This window comes from Paramacrobiotus metropolitanus, unplaced genomic scaffold, assembly GCF_019649055.1.
Source record: "Paramacrobiotus metropolitanus isolate TYO unplaced genomic scaffold, Prichtersi_v1.0 Parri_scaffold0000052, whole genome shotgun sequence".
Classification (NCBI taxonomy): domain Eukaryota; kingdom Metazoa; phylum Tardigrada; class Eutardigrada; order Parachela; family Macrobiotidae; genus Paramacrobiotus; species Paramacrobiotus metropolitanus.
Window position 1 is genome coordinate 452679 of NW_026570272.1, and position 16664 is coordinate 469342.

At 47.0% G+C, this 16664-nt stretch overlaps 2 protein-coding genes across 3 annotated transcripts; one reads left to right on the forward strand and one right to left on the reverse strand.

The window, feature by feature from the left end:
• The first annotated feature begins 395 nt into the window (after positions 1 to 395).
• Positions 396 to 2936, forward strand: LOC129592360 (uncharacterized). The gene is made up of 2 exons (XM_055488373.1): positions 396 to 750; positions 2144 to 2936. Exons 1-2 carry the CDS (start codon positions 621 to 623, stop codon positions 2605 to 2607), a joined length of 594 nt encoding a protein of 197 aa, XP_055344348.1. The 5' UTR covers positions 396 to 620; the 3' UTR covers positions 2608 to 2936.
• A 1505-nt stretch (positions 2937 to 4441) lies between these two features.
• LOC129592359 (alpha-adducin-like) lies at positions 4442 to 16562 on the reverse strand. 2 transcript variants are annotated; one of them, XM_055488372.1, is made up of 15 exons: positions 16283 to 16562; positions 16096 to 16218; positions 10320 to 10698; positions 8651 to 8799; positions 7307 to 7537; positions 7007 to 7249; positions 6762 to 6947; positions 6570 to 6706; positions 6372 to 6504; positions 6082 to 6288; positions 5600 to 5987; positions 5481 to 5531; positions 5328 to 5381; positions 5159 to 5247; positions 4442 to 5081 (listed from the first exon to the last, which is right to left on the reverse strand). In XM_055488372.1, the coding sequence occupies exons 3-15, from the start codon at positions 10657 to 10659 to the stop codon at positions 4917 to 4919; spliced, it is 2373 nt and encodes a 790-aa protein (XP_055344347.1). In that variant the 5' UTR covers positions 10660 to 10698; positions 16096 to 16218; positions 16283 to 16562; the 3' UTR covers positions 4442 to 4916. The 2 variants fall into 2 exon arrangements, with proteins under 2 accessions (XP_055344347.1, XP_055344345.1); XM_055488370.1 differs by lacking the exons at positions 16096 to 16218; positions 16283 to 16562 and adding an exon at positions 14503 to 14700.
• Positions 16563 to 16664: the final 102 nt, after the last annotated feature.

Genomic DNA, 16664 nt, shown 5'->3' on the forward strand with positions numbered 1-16664 from the left:
TAACGCTTAATAAACAAAGTAAATAGTACTACCCTAGTGATATATGCCCGTTTCATCGCTTGATTTCGCGTTGTCCGTTAGAAAAACTGCCATAATACTGTAGTTTATACCGATTGATCACTGGCAGCCGCGATTGGGGAAGCAGTAAGAAGCTGGCTAGAAGCAAGGGCATCCACATGCCGCGTAAAAAGCGCTGTAATGCATTTTTTGCGCTGGTCATTTATTGCGCGAACATTATTATCTAGGCGTATCGCTGCAGTGCAGTTACCAGCAACAGCAGGGCTCCGAGGGGAAAGCCGGCCAATTTCTCGGCCGTTGCCTTGACAACCCTTCTGCGTTGGCACTACGAAATAAAACACGCTACCACTCGCCAGTTTCTGCGTTGTGCCGGTAGATTGACTTGTGTTCTTCTTATTAAGCACACCGAAATCTCTGTTTTGTCCGTTGTTAATACTTCGCCACAGTGCTCTGATCCGCAGCGTTCTCGGAACTGAGAAAACAGCCAAGTACGAGTACCTCTCGACTCTATGGCTTGACAACATTATAATTGTAATTATGTCCCATCATTTCGGCAGCGACCATACTCTGTCTGTCCGCAGCACGCAGTCTGGCTACAGTACATGGACATACTGCTGCGGAGTGCACGGATCGCGCGTGTCGTTCGTGTGTTTTTCTTCATGACAGCGGCGCTGCGTCCCGGCAGCGCCTGCCTGGCCGGCCGCTCTACATGTTCACACCCCGGTCCATCGTGTAAGTACAGTGCAGCTTCTCTACACTATCACGGCATTTTACTGACCTCTGTTATGCTGACCGACATGTTGCTGATTAACACAACTTGCTGACCAACAGATTGCTGACCGACCATTCCCTTTTCTACAATTCTGCTTCCCGAGTTTCTTATGCTCTTCGGGTGTTTAGGATGTTTCGGGACGATGTTTTGCTGGTCATCAGAATATTGATGTCGTCAGCAAAGTGTCGGTGTTCAGCAAGCTGTCGATCGTTGGGTTGTCGTTCCAACGAATTGTCGGGTCAACATTTTGTCGGTCAGCCACAGGTCGTCAGCAAGTTGTCGATCAGCAAGATAGCGGTCAGCAAATTGCCGGTGTGCCCTTCTCTACAACATACGCCTTCCGTTCCAGTTCCAGGCTTTGCAAATGTCACACAAGGATGCATGTTGTAAAGGCTACGATGGGGCGCCGTTATCAGGGCACGGCCGCTGGGGGCTGAACCCTTATTTTGCCCACAGTAACAAGTGTGGATCGCTGAAAGGTCACAGTTGTCCCTCTCTGAAATTGTCAGTCATATTATACGCAACAACAACCAGTCGATGTGATAATTTTTTAAAGAAAAGATCGAGAGTAATCTGTTATTTTGCGTGCGTTTGTTAGGAACCGGCTCTCCAGCCAAAATGTCCCGAATTGTGTCAGTTAAACCCGGCAACTTTGGAGTATCTAGATAAACCGCTTCAAAACACTGAGCGCACCTAAAGATTCGTTATACGTCGACAGCGGAGGCATGTGTTCAGCAGCTGCTTGTTCTAGAGTGACCTCGGCTGTGTTATTCTTTCTTGCTTTAAGCTGCTTAGTTAGAACGTACTGACCAGACCGATAAAAGCAAAAAAGCCGAGACTTTCTTTGAAATTCAGCGCATGGATTATATTACTACTAATATTATTACGGCACAAGAGCAGTCACCCCCCAAGGCACTTCCAGTCTGGTCGACAAAAACATTTTCATGCTATAAAAAAAAACATCAAGGATAGATCAACGGATTTGAGTAGAAACCTGCAAGCCGGTACAGAACTGCCATCAAGAATTTTAGGATTAGTAAGAATTTTATCAAGAAGACGATTAAGCCGCATTTCCATAGTCGACTCTCCGATAACCTCCCTGGCCCGCGTAACCTCGATCCGGGCCGGCTTGCGCAAGTTTTCCGTAAAAATGCGCATTGTATTATCGTTCACTTGGATCATGTCCAGGAGGTAGGCCGGAAGACCTACCAGCATGCGAGTGAATGTTATACAAGAGTGACTGATAAGAGGAGTGGCCATGTACCTCCAACTTGTTGCATACGCTGTTTTGAGTCTTTGACAACGTTGGCAGTTTCTTTACAAAGGGCACGAGATCAGGTTGCGTTGTTGCAGGGAAGGATATTTTGCCCGACGCACTGGACCACCGTCGCCAGGGCGGCCAGGTGATGCTGCAGTTCCCCGGGGACAACGCTTCAGAGGCTGCGGCGCAGATCGTGCGGCGTCCGCGACTGGGCGAGAGCGTCTCCTTCACCTGCCGCGTCCCAGCCGGCAGTGACTGGCGGAGTCTATCCTGGCTGCACCGGCAACGGACCGTTTATACGGATGGCCAACCGTTGCCGGTGTCGGACGGGCAGCAGTACGCTTTCCGCCGCGACAACGACACCCTGACCTTTACCATCGCCAACGTCTCGCTGCAGTCCAGCGGCGCGCTCATGTGTGTGGACGAATCCGTGTACGACCAGTACGGCGATACGGTGACCCTGCAGCGCTACAGCCTCTGGCCAAAGGTCATGCGGCCGCGCAAGTCTTCGACCCGCCCATGGCGCCGCAGACAGTCAAGGTGGGCGACGCCGTGACCTTTGTCTGCTCCGCGCGCCTGCCGGTGGCGCAGCTCGTGCTGGACAATTTTCAGCGGCAGCACGTGATCTGGCGCCACAACGGCCGCGTTCTGTGGGCGCCCGCCGAGGAGCGGTACGCGTCGCGGCTGCCGTGCGGCGCTACCGGCTCGCAGAGCCGACAGGCCGGGAAGTTTGTCAACCGGCCCGGACACACCGCGCAGAGTCATTTCCACTTTCCCCGCGTCACTCGCATCGACAACGGCAGCGTGGAGTGCTGGTTCCGGCCGCATGCCGACCGCCACGAGTGGCTCGTGCAGACGGCGCAGCTGCGGGTCGAACGGAAATAGAGGCGGAGAATCCTGTACATTAAGCGTTTGTGGCGTTGCTCGGTCATGTCCATCTCACTGTATCCAGATTGTCTGAAATCAAAACTCTGGAATCAATAAATTTGATATCGCAGCACTAAATTGAGACTTCAATGATATTATACATTACTGTAGTTAATTAACAGTTAGTTATTATACATTACTGTACGGGCTGTCCAGCATCCCGGCGTAGACGTCCTCGCAGCCGGAAACGACGGCGGTTGCCGGGCGACACTGTACGCCGTCAAACTCTCACGGATTTGAGCGGTGCTGCTTAAAATAGCAATAAAATTCGGCGATGCGGTGTCGATGAGGCCGGTGGCGTGCTGGGCCAGCTGTCGGGAAGAGGTCATCCCGGGAAGACGGGAAGAAAAGCGGGAGGAGGTTCGGGAGGATGGAGGCGGTGGAGCATAGATCGTATAACCGAGAGAGGACCGCCGCCATACGTTTTTCCCACGCTGGTCTATTGCTGGGAACCGGTGTCGGGGAAGCGTGATTGTCGGCCGACGTCGCGCTTAATAAACGCAATATTAATATTACAAGCAGCGGCATGGTTCTTCGCTTCCACTTTGTCCGTTAGAAAAACTGGCATAATGTAAACAGATGACCAAGCACTCGCGTGAATCCCGAATCAAATTCAAGCCGGTGCAAGCTGGCCAGAAGCGAGCGCATTCACATTCACGTGCCGAATAAAAAGGCGCCGTAATTTATTTATTGCGCTGATTAAGCGCGGACGCCGGACATTTTGTACACGTGCACTGTTAGATCGGTTTTAGACATATAGCGTTATAACTCGGCAAAGTTTTAATCAGGCGGTAAGAAATGATTTGCGTCTGTTCCGCTGCTGCGGCGTCGGGCTGTCTGAAACGGACTGAAAGGTCACGGGCCACGGGCAGGCCTGTGCGGAAACGCCGGCCGCCTTCGCTGCGTAATACTGTCTGTTGAGTGTTGGCCTTCCTGCTCGCATTGCCCAGAAAACTTTAATTTCTGCTCTTCAAATAATCTGCCTAAATTAAAATACAATTTTCTCGCAATTTATCGCTAACAGACAGGCCGTGTAAATTTCATAGCAGCCGTGTTAGCGTTTGTACTCTGCAGTGTGTGTAGTGCACAACCGGAAAAATTAAATTTTTAACGAAATAAATATAATAATAACGAAATAAGAATATCACGCCAAAAAATTAAAAGAAAATTAAATACAAAATAAATTAATACACGTTAAATTGTAAATATTAACTAAATTTATTTAAATTTACTATATCTACGAGGCAAATCATATGCCAATAAAATTAAATGTAGATGGAAATGTTGATTGTTGTAATGGGTACGATCCCCGATCAGGATAGCATAGAGGAAGTGTTTCTTTTGTAAACGCCGTTTTGTTCTGGACTTCTGGTGCATAGTTTCTACTCGTACCATGATACTTATTAAAGATTATTAATATTAGATGAAAAAAAAACTCGCAGAAATTGGTGGATGAGCGGATGCAGGAATTTGCGCTTCAAGCGCGATGTTTATTCGTACGTAATTATAGCGCCGACAGAATCAGCGGAAACAAATGCCCATCTATCCGATCCGTAACTTAGCGCGCAACAATCAAAAGATACTCGGTAAAACAGCCAACCGAACTGACGCACACAGCAAAACAACAACCAACCAGCAAAAGCACAACCAGCAATTTCCCTTGAACGCAGTGTAAATCCCGCCCACAAAATCAAACATTAATTAGTGTAAATCCATAGAAAAAGAAAACAAAATGTAGCATCTATCTGTCAGTCCGTATTAATTGCCCATTAGTGAATTATTCTATTTTCTTAATGCCTGGGATAAAGTCAATCGAATGGCATCGCATCGACGCCAGTGACAAGAGGGAAGCAGAGGAACCAAACGACCGTTGAATTCACTCAATCAGTCGGCGCGGCAGTCATCCGTCTTTGAATCAAACGCTGTCCGTCACGGAATTCACAATTCGGACTCGGTGGGGTTGTGGTTGACGTGGGGGCTGCTGGAGGTGCTGTCGCGGGACTTCTTCCGCCCCAAGGAGAAGGAGGGGATGCGGAAGCCCTTCTTCTTCTTCTTCTTCCCGCCCTCCAGCTCACCCGAGTCCAGCGTGTCCGACTTCTTCATCTGCACATTCAACACACATATTCAGAACATAAGCACCTTCCTTAATGAATAAAACGGCCAAAAACAAGCGGGCTGACCCCTCGCTGCGAGGCCGGCGACTGCGGCTCGCTGCCGGTCAAGTCCTCGTCGGCGCTCTCGTGCCCGCGCTCACCGTTGCCCGGGGAGTCTAAACAACACAAAGAAAAAGCTGGCACTTCAAGCGCCACATCGACAGCAACGCAAAAACAGCAAAACAACACCACGCACCCGTGCGCAACCCCGGGGGCGCCTTCCGGAAGGGGTACGTCCCCGCGCGGTCCACTAAACACCACGCAAAATCAGGAAGAACCAAACGGCAACACAACCATGCACATGCCAACCAAAAAACATTCCCCAATCAAGCCTTTTCCGGTCGCCTACCTTTGCCGAAGCGGTCCGACTTGGAGCGGGTGAAGGCGGAGTTGGGCGTCACTACAAGCACGGCACGGCACTCAACCACGGTCTGGCGCATGCACCACCACCCCCGGGGGGTCGCTTACCTTCGCTGCGCGGCGCCGGCGGCGTGCGCGGGCGTCCGGTGGGGCCGCCGTGGGTTCCGTGGCCGGCCGGCGGGATGACGGGGCCGGAGGCGCTGTGGGCGTCCGCCCGCGGGGAATGTGCGCGCGGCTGCTGCTGCTGTTGGCCGCCCTGGGCGTGCGGCGTGCTGAGGCGCACCTCGTAGCCGTCGTCGGGGTGGCCAGTGCGCTTCTTCTGCTCCACCTCCAGCAGGTAGGCGTCCACCTCCTCGGGCGTGGCCGAGTCGAAGGGGTTGCGCTGGTACTGGCTCTTGTAGGCGCCCACGTTGTGCTGCTGGTCGCGCCGGATGATGCCCTTGGACACGGCGCCCACCGTGATCAGCCGGTCGCCCTGCCCGCTCACCAGCGCGTCCTGCAAAACAACCACACAATTTAGCTAGTTTATCGTGTCATTTCTGTTTAGCAATTTATTTGCTAATATAACTGTCGAATATACAGCTTCTTACGGGCATTTTCTCGGCTTCATCCCAGGTGAGTCCCTCCAGCACGCGGGACTCGGGTCCGCTGGAGATGATGCCCTGGTTGCGGCGCTCCTTCATCTGCTGCTGCTTCTGCTTGAACTCCTTGGCGCTCGTGCCGGCCGGCGAGAACTGCAGGTTGCCCACGCGGATCGGCGTGCCGCCCGGCGACGGACTCGTCGGGTCCGACACCCACTATACACACCGACAAGAATGCAAATTAATAGATAAAATGCAGAATAATAATTTCAATAATACTAATGAATTAATGGACGGACCTTGGTGATCTTCTTGGGCTCGTTGGTGCCGGTCTCGAGGATCTCCACCTTCTGGTAGGCGTTGGGCGTGTTCAGCCAGCGCACCTTGTCGCCGGCCTTCTTCCGCTCGATCATCAGCTCCTTCAGCAACGCCCTGCCAATGCAATCATCCACATATAAAGAACAGCGAGACAAACCAATTAAATCTGAATAAATCACCCGAATTTGTCGTCGTCGAAGCCGTAGGCGAAGGAGCTGGCCGTCGGCGGCACCTCCACGTCCTGGTTGGCGCGCGGCTTCCCCGACTGGTCGGCGCGCACCAGCGGACTGCGGTACACATACCCCGTCTTGTAGCCCTGCAAAAGACAACCTCAAGACCAACTCTAATGGGAAAATGGACAAAACACGCACCATTCCGTCGAGCCAGCGCATCCAGGCCTCGAACTCCAGCTCCCCGATCTTCCACTGCCGCCGGCCCTCGCCGCGCGACGCCGAGTCGACGCCGGCGCCGCCCCGGCTGGCGATCTGGTGCGCCTGCTTCCGCGCCTCCTCGCTCATCATCGTCAGGTTGTCGATGCCGCTGGCCATGGCTTTCACCTGCACAAATCCTTCTTTTATCCACCGAACGTCAAAAAAACCCCGCTTAAAACACGCACCTGGGTCTCACACGCGACGTGCAGTTTGTAGGCGTAGAAGAGCGCCTCCTCGATGCTCTGGCCGCACGCCACCACCCCGTGGTTGCGCAGGATCATCACTTTGTTGAACGGGCCCAGGTTGCGGATGATCAAATCGCGTTCGCGCTCGTCCACCAGGATGCCGCCGTAGTCGTGGTAGCTCACCTCGCCGACGATGGCCGCCTCCTGGCTGATCGGCAGCAGTCCGCACTTCATGCTCGACACCTGCGCAATAATCGTTACAACACCGGCGACCAAGGAGCAGGGAGAAAGGGGGCTCACCGCGGCGCAGACGGGCGTGTGGAAGTGGATGACGCACTTGAGATCCGGCCGCGCGCCGTGGATGGCCGAGTGCAGCAGGTAGCCGGCTAAATTAATCCCCAGCGTGGTGCTGCCGTTGTCGACAATGTCGCCGTTGAGGTGCACCTTCACCAGCGAGGAGGCCGTCACCTCGCTGTACAGCATGCCGAAGGGGTTGATCAGGAAGTGGTCGTGCTCCTGGCTCACTCGCACCTAAACCGCCACTCACCGTTATTTATTTACAAAAATTCCAAGTAAATCCTAATTAAATTGTAAATCAATTATAAATAAATTCTAATTAAATTCTTAATAAATTCTAATTAAATTCTAATTAAATCTAAATAAATTCTAATAAAATTCTAAATAAAGTCTTAACAAATTCTAATTAAACTCTAATGAAATTCTAATTAAATTTCAATTACTCAGTAAATTCACAGTAAATTAACAGTAAATTCTAATAAAATTCTAAATAAATTCTATTAAAATCCTAATTAAATCTGTAATCTGTAATATTCATTTATCATATATTTATTACCAATTTATTCTAACATCTTAATTATATCTGCAATATTAACATTCTATTTAAAATAATTTTTATTTGACTGCACATTTCACAACAAATTAAATCTGGGCATGTTTCTGCGCAAACAAATGCCAGAAAAATCGATAAAATTGTTATGAGAATAGTGCAGTGTTTTGATATGGAAATGGACACATGAAAATGGTACTGGCCAGCGATATAATGAGCGCTGTCCACTCAGCCGACAAGTGCTGGTTGTTTATGCGCGTTCCTCCCTGACTAGCGAGACAAACTGCCAGCGAAAGATGATCCCGCTGGCCAGTGCAAACAGGCGCATTAGCCGGCAGTTTGAGCGTGAAATTGCTCCTTGAAAGGCCCGTTTCGCGGCCCGAAATAGATTACTGACCCCCGGGCCATTCCACAGCCCGCAAACAGCTGCGCCAACTTTATAGAGTAAACTGTAAATCGTAATACAGCGTAATGCGTGTAAACGCCACGCCAGGGTCACGGCCAACAAACCGCCCCGATTTATCCGCAAAATCACTGTTTTACTAGCGCGAAATATCAGCGGAATTTCAACCGGGAAACCAATTCTGATTTTTCTCTTGATTGATTTCAACTGATTTAAGTCTGTTTTTTTTTTTTAAAATGTAAACTGCATTACAAACCTGAATTTCCAAAATTGAAAAAAACGAGAAAAAAATGTTCAAACTGAAAAAGTGTATTTTAGGAAATAAATAAACGCATGAACAGGTAAAAAATGTACCTGCTAATAAGTACAAAGTAGGAAAGTTTAAGGAACGTACCGTGACGTGATTGTAGATGCCCTCGGACCAGCCCAGGAGGTCGATGAGCCGGTAGAGGGCGGCCAGCTTGCAGCGGAGCAGCTTCTCTCCCTTGGTGTAGTTGAGCGAGTCCACGCCCCGGATGTCGGCGATCGGAATGATAGCGGCACCTGCGAGATGCAATTGCATTGTGCCACCGTAATCAATTCACACCCAATCGAAGACACACTGACACAATTCCCCATTATTTCCTAACAGCAATACAAGTAATCCAGCGGCCATAAGTAGCCTCATATTAAGTAAGCATACATATCCGCTTCCCCTGTCGTTACAGAACCGCTAATTAAATCACGAACTGTCAAAAACTGAGCACGTATTTGTACCGCAGAAAAAGGAAATTAAAAAAATTAAAACTAAAATATTGAATTCGAATATTCTGGAAATCAAATAAGAAAACTGTAGAAAAAAAACGAAGGCAAAGCCGGAAAAACAGGAGAAGAAAATGTCTAATTAAATTGTGCTACGTTGATTTGCTGATCTATTGTTTATCTGCTTATTCATGGAGAAAGGCAGAAGTGGAAGCTGACAGCGATATCGTTAATCCAATCTAAATGAAGCCTCTCCAAATGAATGATACAGTGTCTTTGATTAATTGACTTAGCCGCAGTATGGCCATTACAGCGGAAGCGCTGGCCGCAGAAAGCGACAGTGTTGCTGCAGTAAGAATCTCGCTGGAAGTGGACCAAACCGATCGATAAACGCCGCTATCAAAGCCCCATTGACGAGTGAGCCTCCCTAAAACAATCGCCCTGACGCACTACGCAGCCCCTTGCAAGTTCTGGCCCGCACGTCAGAACACAGACTGCCGGCCTACATTCCCTGCCCGGCAAATCGATTTTCCCCGCAAATGCCATCCAACTGCCAGACGCCTGTGCAACCGGGAGCCAGCAACACGCTAGCCCGTTCTAACAGCAACATATTCTCCTTTTTTCCTCTTCCCTCCAGCTTAACGAATTAATACAATCAGGCAGGCAAGGTCAGCGACAAAAAGAGAATTGGCCCCCAGTTGCAACTTGCCATCGAAATGCAATTTTTAAAGGATTTCGACAAAAATTCCATCGCAAAAAAGCCCCTCAATGATCAGTCCACCAAAAATCAACAAGCAAAACTGCCAGAAGTTATCCCATTCGTCCTCTACGCTTTTTCCTAATTTATACAAGGAATTTCCTTAAAAAGCTCGACCCATCAAATCAAAAAATTTCTCATTAAGAAAAAGTTTTTCTCTACCATCAACTTGCGAGGAAAATAAGAACAGCAAAAACTAGAAAAAAACAATTTCAATCGTTGCCGCGATACTAAACGCCCAGTGAAGAGTGTTCACCTGGCTAAAAATTAATAAAAAAAAGCCTACAAGACGCCATTTATCTATCCCATTTTTTCTCGATTCTAATAACTTCGTACAGATTAATTTCATAATTTACCTACTTCATTTAATTTGCAAGCTGCATTGATTAAAATCATTAAATCTAATAATTCCTAAGCAAGAAGACCGATAAAAATAGCAAAAAAACACACTCAGGAACGTGGCTAAGAAAATGAGAAAACATATATCATTAAAAAATAGCAGAAACATATTATATGAAGAAATGGTAGAAAAATTCTTGTGAATAATTAATTAAACAGGACGTACCTCTCGGGGCGCGCGCACTGTTGAGGAGACCGGCCTGGTTGAACCGGTTCTGCGGCAGGACCAGCTCGGAGATCTGCTGCAGCGCCAGCAGCGACGTGGGGTTGCAGCCGGTGTTGAGGGCGTCCTGGATGATGGCCTCCAGCTCGTCGCGGAAGGCCGCCGACTTGAGCACCGCCGTGACGCGCTCGCGCCGCTTCATCTCTTCCAAATCCTCCGCCACGTCCGCCGGCCGCTGCAGCTGCCGCACGTACTCGGGATCCTCGGGGTCAAAATCCTCGCTCATGAAGCGCTCCCCTGGGGGCGGGTGCCCGTTGGCCTTCCCGTTCATGTGCTCCGTCATGGCTCCGACAATGATCGACAACTCACAAGATCATCCGCACTGCAACCAGATTGCCGTCAGAATGGAAAAGCATCGGCATTTAAGTGTAATCGCGCGATAATAAAATTCCACTTAATCATCCAGTAAATAATTGGCACTAAAATACTCCAGGTTCCTACTAAAGCTAGAAAAACGCGGAATCAATCAGCGCATAAAAGAGAAATCAGATTACGAGCTGCTGCGCCAGCACATTTGATTAAGATGCGTAAAACGGAATAGCGCCTGCGCGACACAGTCGGGTGAGCCCATTCACGGCGAATCTGCCAGTTGCAACAAGAGCAAAGAGCAGCCGGCACCTGCGGATACGTTGAGGATGGATTCAGTGCATCTGTCTGTTAGGCAGGAAAGAAAAATGCACTGGCAACGGCGTGCCCGGCCCCGCTGCCAATCACAGCATACAACACACACTCTCGTCGCTGCTAAACGCGTGTACTACACTGCGCTCACTGCGGGAACACGTCTGTTGACAAAGACAGCAGCATGTCCGACAAGCCAGTGAAGCTGCAGCGAAACGCACTTAAACAAGCAACATACCAGCCTCAATCGCTGCAGATCCTTCCCCGTCGCATTTTAAAACGAGATGATGCAGCGCTTGCGTTGCTCGCCTCGCTCTTCACCGGTTACAGTAGTTCAGTTTTTAATATTTTAAAATTAAGCAGAATAATTATTTATTCAATCTGCGAAGCGCAGATGTTGCCAACAAAATGATTTATTTATACATATAACGCGGAAATCAGAAAGGGAAATATTCAGGCACACGCGGAGCGCTGGGAGTTGCGGCGATCGATAAGCAGGATCGTATCGGTATAAGAGTATACGCGGGTGTATGTATATATGCCAGTGACAGGCCGACAGCGAGAGGAAAGATCAGATCAAACGGTTATAGGCTCTCTTCCTACTCTACAATACACAGCCGTTGCAGCGGAAGTGGGCGGGACTGGCGCTGGCTGCTGCCCCGCATCCGCTGCCGCGCGGCAGCGTCAGAAGCAACAACCTGCGCAACTGGCAGCGGGACAGCGCAGGACCGGAAGCGGCAGTCCTGGCTCGCAGAAAGCAAACATTCCACGTAACGGCCTACGTTACGCTCATACGCTGCCAGCAGAAAATACTTCGCAACACATCGGCCGCAGAATTGAACCGGTAGTGCGTACGCACTCAATTCACAATCACATCACTCAATCAACCTCATCCAGGCTACGCTGCGGCACAGCAAAACATTTCCCCACCGCGTTTTCTCTACGGAATCACTGGACCGGCACTAACTCATCCCTAAATTCTGCTGAATAAGGAATCACTAACCAAGTCGTTGTGTTGTACAGTTACAGACATTTTGAAGGAGTTTCCGATGAAAAATAGCACTTTTTCCACAGTTCATGCGAATCTTAACCACAAAATTACGGTAAAATACATTATGCACTCCATTCTGGAATTTATATCCAATTTTCCAACTTGTAGAAAATAACCAAATATAGCAATAGTGTATTATCCATTTAAACCTGACAAGAAGAAAAACAGATAAAACAGAAACTATTCACCGTTGCAATTTAACAGTATATCATCACTGTATATGAGCGAAAAATAAAAATAAAGTAAAGAAAAATAAAAATGCTCCAAAATAAAAACTGCTGCTTATTGTATGCGCTGTATTTTTAATTTTAAGATAAAGGGAAAATAAAAATCCCTATTTGCAAACCAGGAACTCACCGGTTTACAAAGATATCACTCATAATAAGAAAATAAAATCTCTTACAAGATTATTCAAGAAATTCAAACGTCACAGACAGCGAGATGTCTCGTGTTGAGCAGCAGCGCCATCCAATTGTGTTTAGCTGCGCAGGCGATGAATCTCAATTGCTGCCGGTATAAAACCAGTTAATTCCAGCCCATTCACACACTCCAGCCTGCAAACGCCGCATCGCCGTAACCAGCGAGCAAAGTACAGCAAAATCAAGTACGAGCACAGGAAATGCGCCGGCGCTGCACTGCCAGTATCTGTACATGTACTTGTACTGAATCTACGCGTAGCGGAAGGAATTCTCAAATGGCACTATTAGCCGACAGTATCCATATCGCATTCCTGATAACACAACCAACTCGCCACAGTTTCCGAGCCCTGTCGATTCCGGCCCCGACGCAATCGTTTGCTTTACAAACGGCTAAATTTATCCATTCGCTCCGCTTAAAACCTCCTAATGAACCATTTGCAACAGGGACGTTTTTCTCCGCTGACATGTCAGCCACATTTCTGGGTCAACGCCGAACACGGACCACCAAAATGCCAAATATTTTCTCACCAACCGAAACATTTCGCCATCATACAAATAAACTACTTGAACGGTTAAGCATTTATTATGAGGAAATTTCTAGCCTTTATTATGAATCCGGTAAAATAATCTGAGCGGAAACAGACAGAACGATACTAAAACAAATCAAATTCAATCACATTCGGTTGTAAACTGAACTATCAACATGCTTTAATAATTTCCAAATAAATCTAAATCAAATAGAAAGATATTCCAGAATTTCACGCGCTGATTTCAAAGCTAAAAAAATAAAACCAAAAAAATTAATTCGAAAAATTTTTAAAATTCAGCAAATTCAGTTCATAATTTGTGACAAATGTACTTAAGTACTTAATTAATTTTCAAACAAAATTAAAATTACCTATAAGAAATTTTTGAGAATTTTTTAATGGAAAGACAGAATTTCTCGCACTCACTCCAGTTCAAACGACGTCTACGCATTTGGAGTGGTAAATGCGTGGGCCAGCGATCGGCTGACCGATACTGCGATCATTGATCAACGCCATAAAAACCACCGGAAGTGCAACATGAAAATCCACTTCCGCCCGTCCAATCAGATGGCCAGGCCATAGGCGTACTCTACGGCTGTACCACACACAATTACACAATCTGCTCGTTGCTACGCTGTTCATCGACATACACTGCAATAAAAAAAATGCGGCATTCTGGCATTCCTCATCTTACAACCGGCAATTATGACAGTCAGATGCTAACAAAGAGAAATCTGCATGACAATGCGCCAGTGGCCGCGGGACGCGTGCGGCAGGCGAGCGACAGGTGCAGCGCATAATCGGCGAACAAGGGACAACTTGAAAAGTGCCCGCACAGCACAACACTCGATTATTACTATTTGTTATTGCGTTATGTAAGGCAGGATGGACCGGCGTCATCCTCGTTGAGAGAACGAGAAGTGGGTGTTTTGACTGCTTCTCGACACGAACGTGTGCAGCGTTTGTTGTGGAGTGCATAACACCTCCAGGTTACAAATAATTGTAACATACTCACTACCATGCACCGATATGATTAATTGCGGCATTGTGGCACTGTCGCCTGCCAACAACAGCTACAACCACCTCAATGGACAATTCATCAAAACTGCGGAAAACCTGATTGTCACGCGTCCACAAAATTCAAGAATAAAACTGAAAAATTAACCTGAGAAATTGAGTAAAGTAGCCTTCAAAAAAGGCTTTAAACTGGAGAAATCCTTCCTTACATCACGGCAAAACACTGCTCGTATTAATTTTTAAATAAATTTTTTTAGCATGACGATAATTTTTCAAAGCTGCGAAAACAGTGATTGTGGCGCCCTGAAATTCCAGCTGAAATTAATCAACTTAAAAACAGTTTTGTAAACTCGAAAAATCACTAAAATCACGGAAACAAATCGCTCGTATTTTAAATGAACATTTTAACGATAAATGACAGCTTATAAAAATGAGGCACAACACGGACGAAATCCATTAAAAATGTAATAACAAAGTAAAAAATACGCTCGTACCTCGCAACAGTGCAATAAAATCCAGAAAAACTCGCTTCGACAACAGTGCAGGATTATATAATGAACGAGGAAACGCGGTGCTCGCGAGTGAGAAGCCGGAGGCGTATGCGTGCCAACGCAATACATACACAACTTGCAAGCTGCAAGACCAACGCGAAACGACTGCATTTGCACCGTCCCCGATTACCGCATGCTAATCGGCACGCAGCGCACTGCAGCAACCAGCGGCGCTGATAAGGCAATCGGGACAATCTCCGCGCAGGTCCAAGGTAAACACGCTGGCGCAGAAATTTATCAAATTACCTGATACGCGCACTGGCTGGACTTACAGTTAGCTAAATCACACCGTTTTTCCGATGCAGCTACAGACACCGGCACAGCCAGACGCAGACAAACCGTTTACTGTCGCGCTGATTCATCAACAAACCTCCCGCGGCATTGCGGACTTCCTGCCCATCATTAATTAACTAATTTTATTATTCTTCTAACTGCACGGTTAATTACATATTTTTGCAAACGTTTTCAAAGAAATTCCAACCTAAAAATTAATCACGTTTTTATTTCTTAAATATTCAACTGCTGCTAAATATTTTCTTAAGCTTTAAAGTTATACAGTTTATTAAAAACTGTACACAAATAAATAGTTAGAAGATTAATGGAGTCGTAATTGCGGGACAAATAGCGGTGTTTACCCGCTTAGCACGTAGGCAAACAAGAGTGTTTACGGGCCGTTGGGATTAAGGATTTTAAAAAGCCGCGAAGAAGTATGTCGCGGCATGGATATCATTAACCGATTGACATGAATAATTGGCGAGGATAAATCAAGCCAAACGGCGCATCGCTAATTATAGCCGCAACAACGACGGCGACCGTTTTCCCATCCTCGCGCATTTCAACGCCAACAACATTTCGCTAATTTAAACAAGCCCAGGGGATCAGAAGCAGCAGCATCCGATCAATCGCCAACCACCCATTCGTTCACCATATTTAATCCCACAATCAGCTTTTTTCTCCTTTTAATTACGCCATTAATCTGAACAGTTGACAGTTGTAAATTAAGTAACAAGCACAACATTATACTAAATCATTACACCGTTTGATAAAATAATTAAAAAGACTATGTCACTAGTAATTACTGAAAATTGAAAGTTACCTTTAATAAGTATCACATGAGAGCACTAACTAAGTACTAAAAAGAAAATGATTACTTAAAATAAAATGATAAAAAAATGATAATGATAATAAAATGATAATTACTTAAAATGATTATTGCACAAATTATCTAATATTGTAGAGTACCTCTTATGTTCGTATCCCACATATTAAATTATTAAATCATTTTAAATTATTACACCATAGATTTTCCAATTATCAACTGAAGATCGCTAACAGCTTATTTTTCATCAAATACGTAGGATATTATTCCACATAATTATCGATTTTCAATGCCTCAACAAATTTATGCAAAATACAAAACACTAAAATCCAAGAGCACTGGAAATCTGGAATCTAACGGGAATCAAAGTGCTGATCTATCTAGAATGTACATTCTGCAGGACTGCAGGTAAGAAAAAGAGGTACTTCGTACAGTACCTGGGAGTTGGAGTGAAGACGTTGTAGCTTGGTTGGTTGCAGGCTCGATCAGTCTATGATTCCATCACCCTCCAGCGCCCATAACTCGGCTGCGTTATCTTCTTTCTTCCCGTCCTTCCAGTTCTGTAGAGAGGATATACTGATGATACACTTGGCTTTACCCATGCAAATCCTGTCACCAACCTACCCAACCCGAACCACCGCAAAATGTCAGAAACCACAGGATGGGAATCGACAGGCCAAAGTTCCAAACGGCTTTCACTGCTGCCAGTCACCGACTCACCGTCAGTGCAAGTACACGGGCTGTGCAGATGCGCACAGTCAACTGCGGATCAGTGAGGTCTCCCAACCCGACAAATGCAAGTTTCCGTGGAATTAACGTGAGAAAAGCGTGTTTTCCGAATAAAAAGAGGACAATCTAAGGGGATCTCGGAAAAGAAAAAATGTCTGCAATCTGAAATCAGAAAATGAAAAATGAAAATCCAAGCAAAGCCGTCAACTCGCAGGCTGTACTGGGATTCCACCAGTGGCTTCCAATACCATCAATTTGAATGGCATGGTTTCTATTA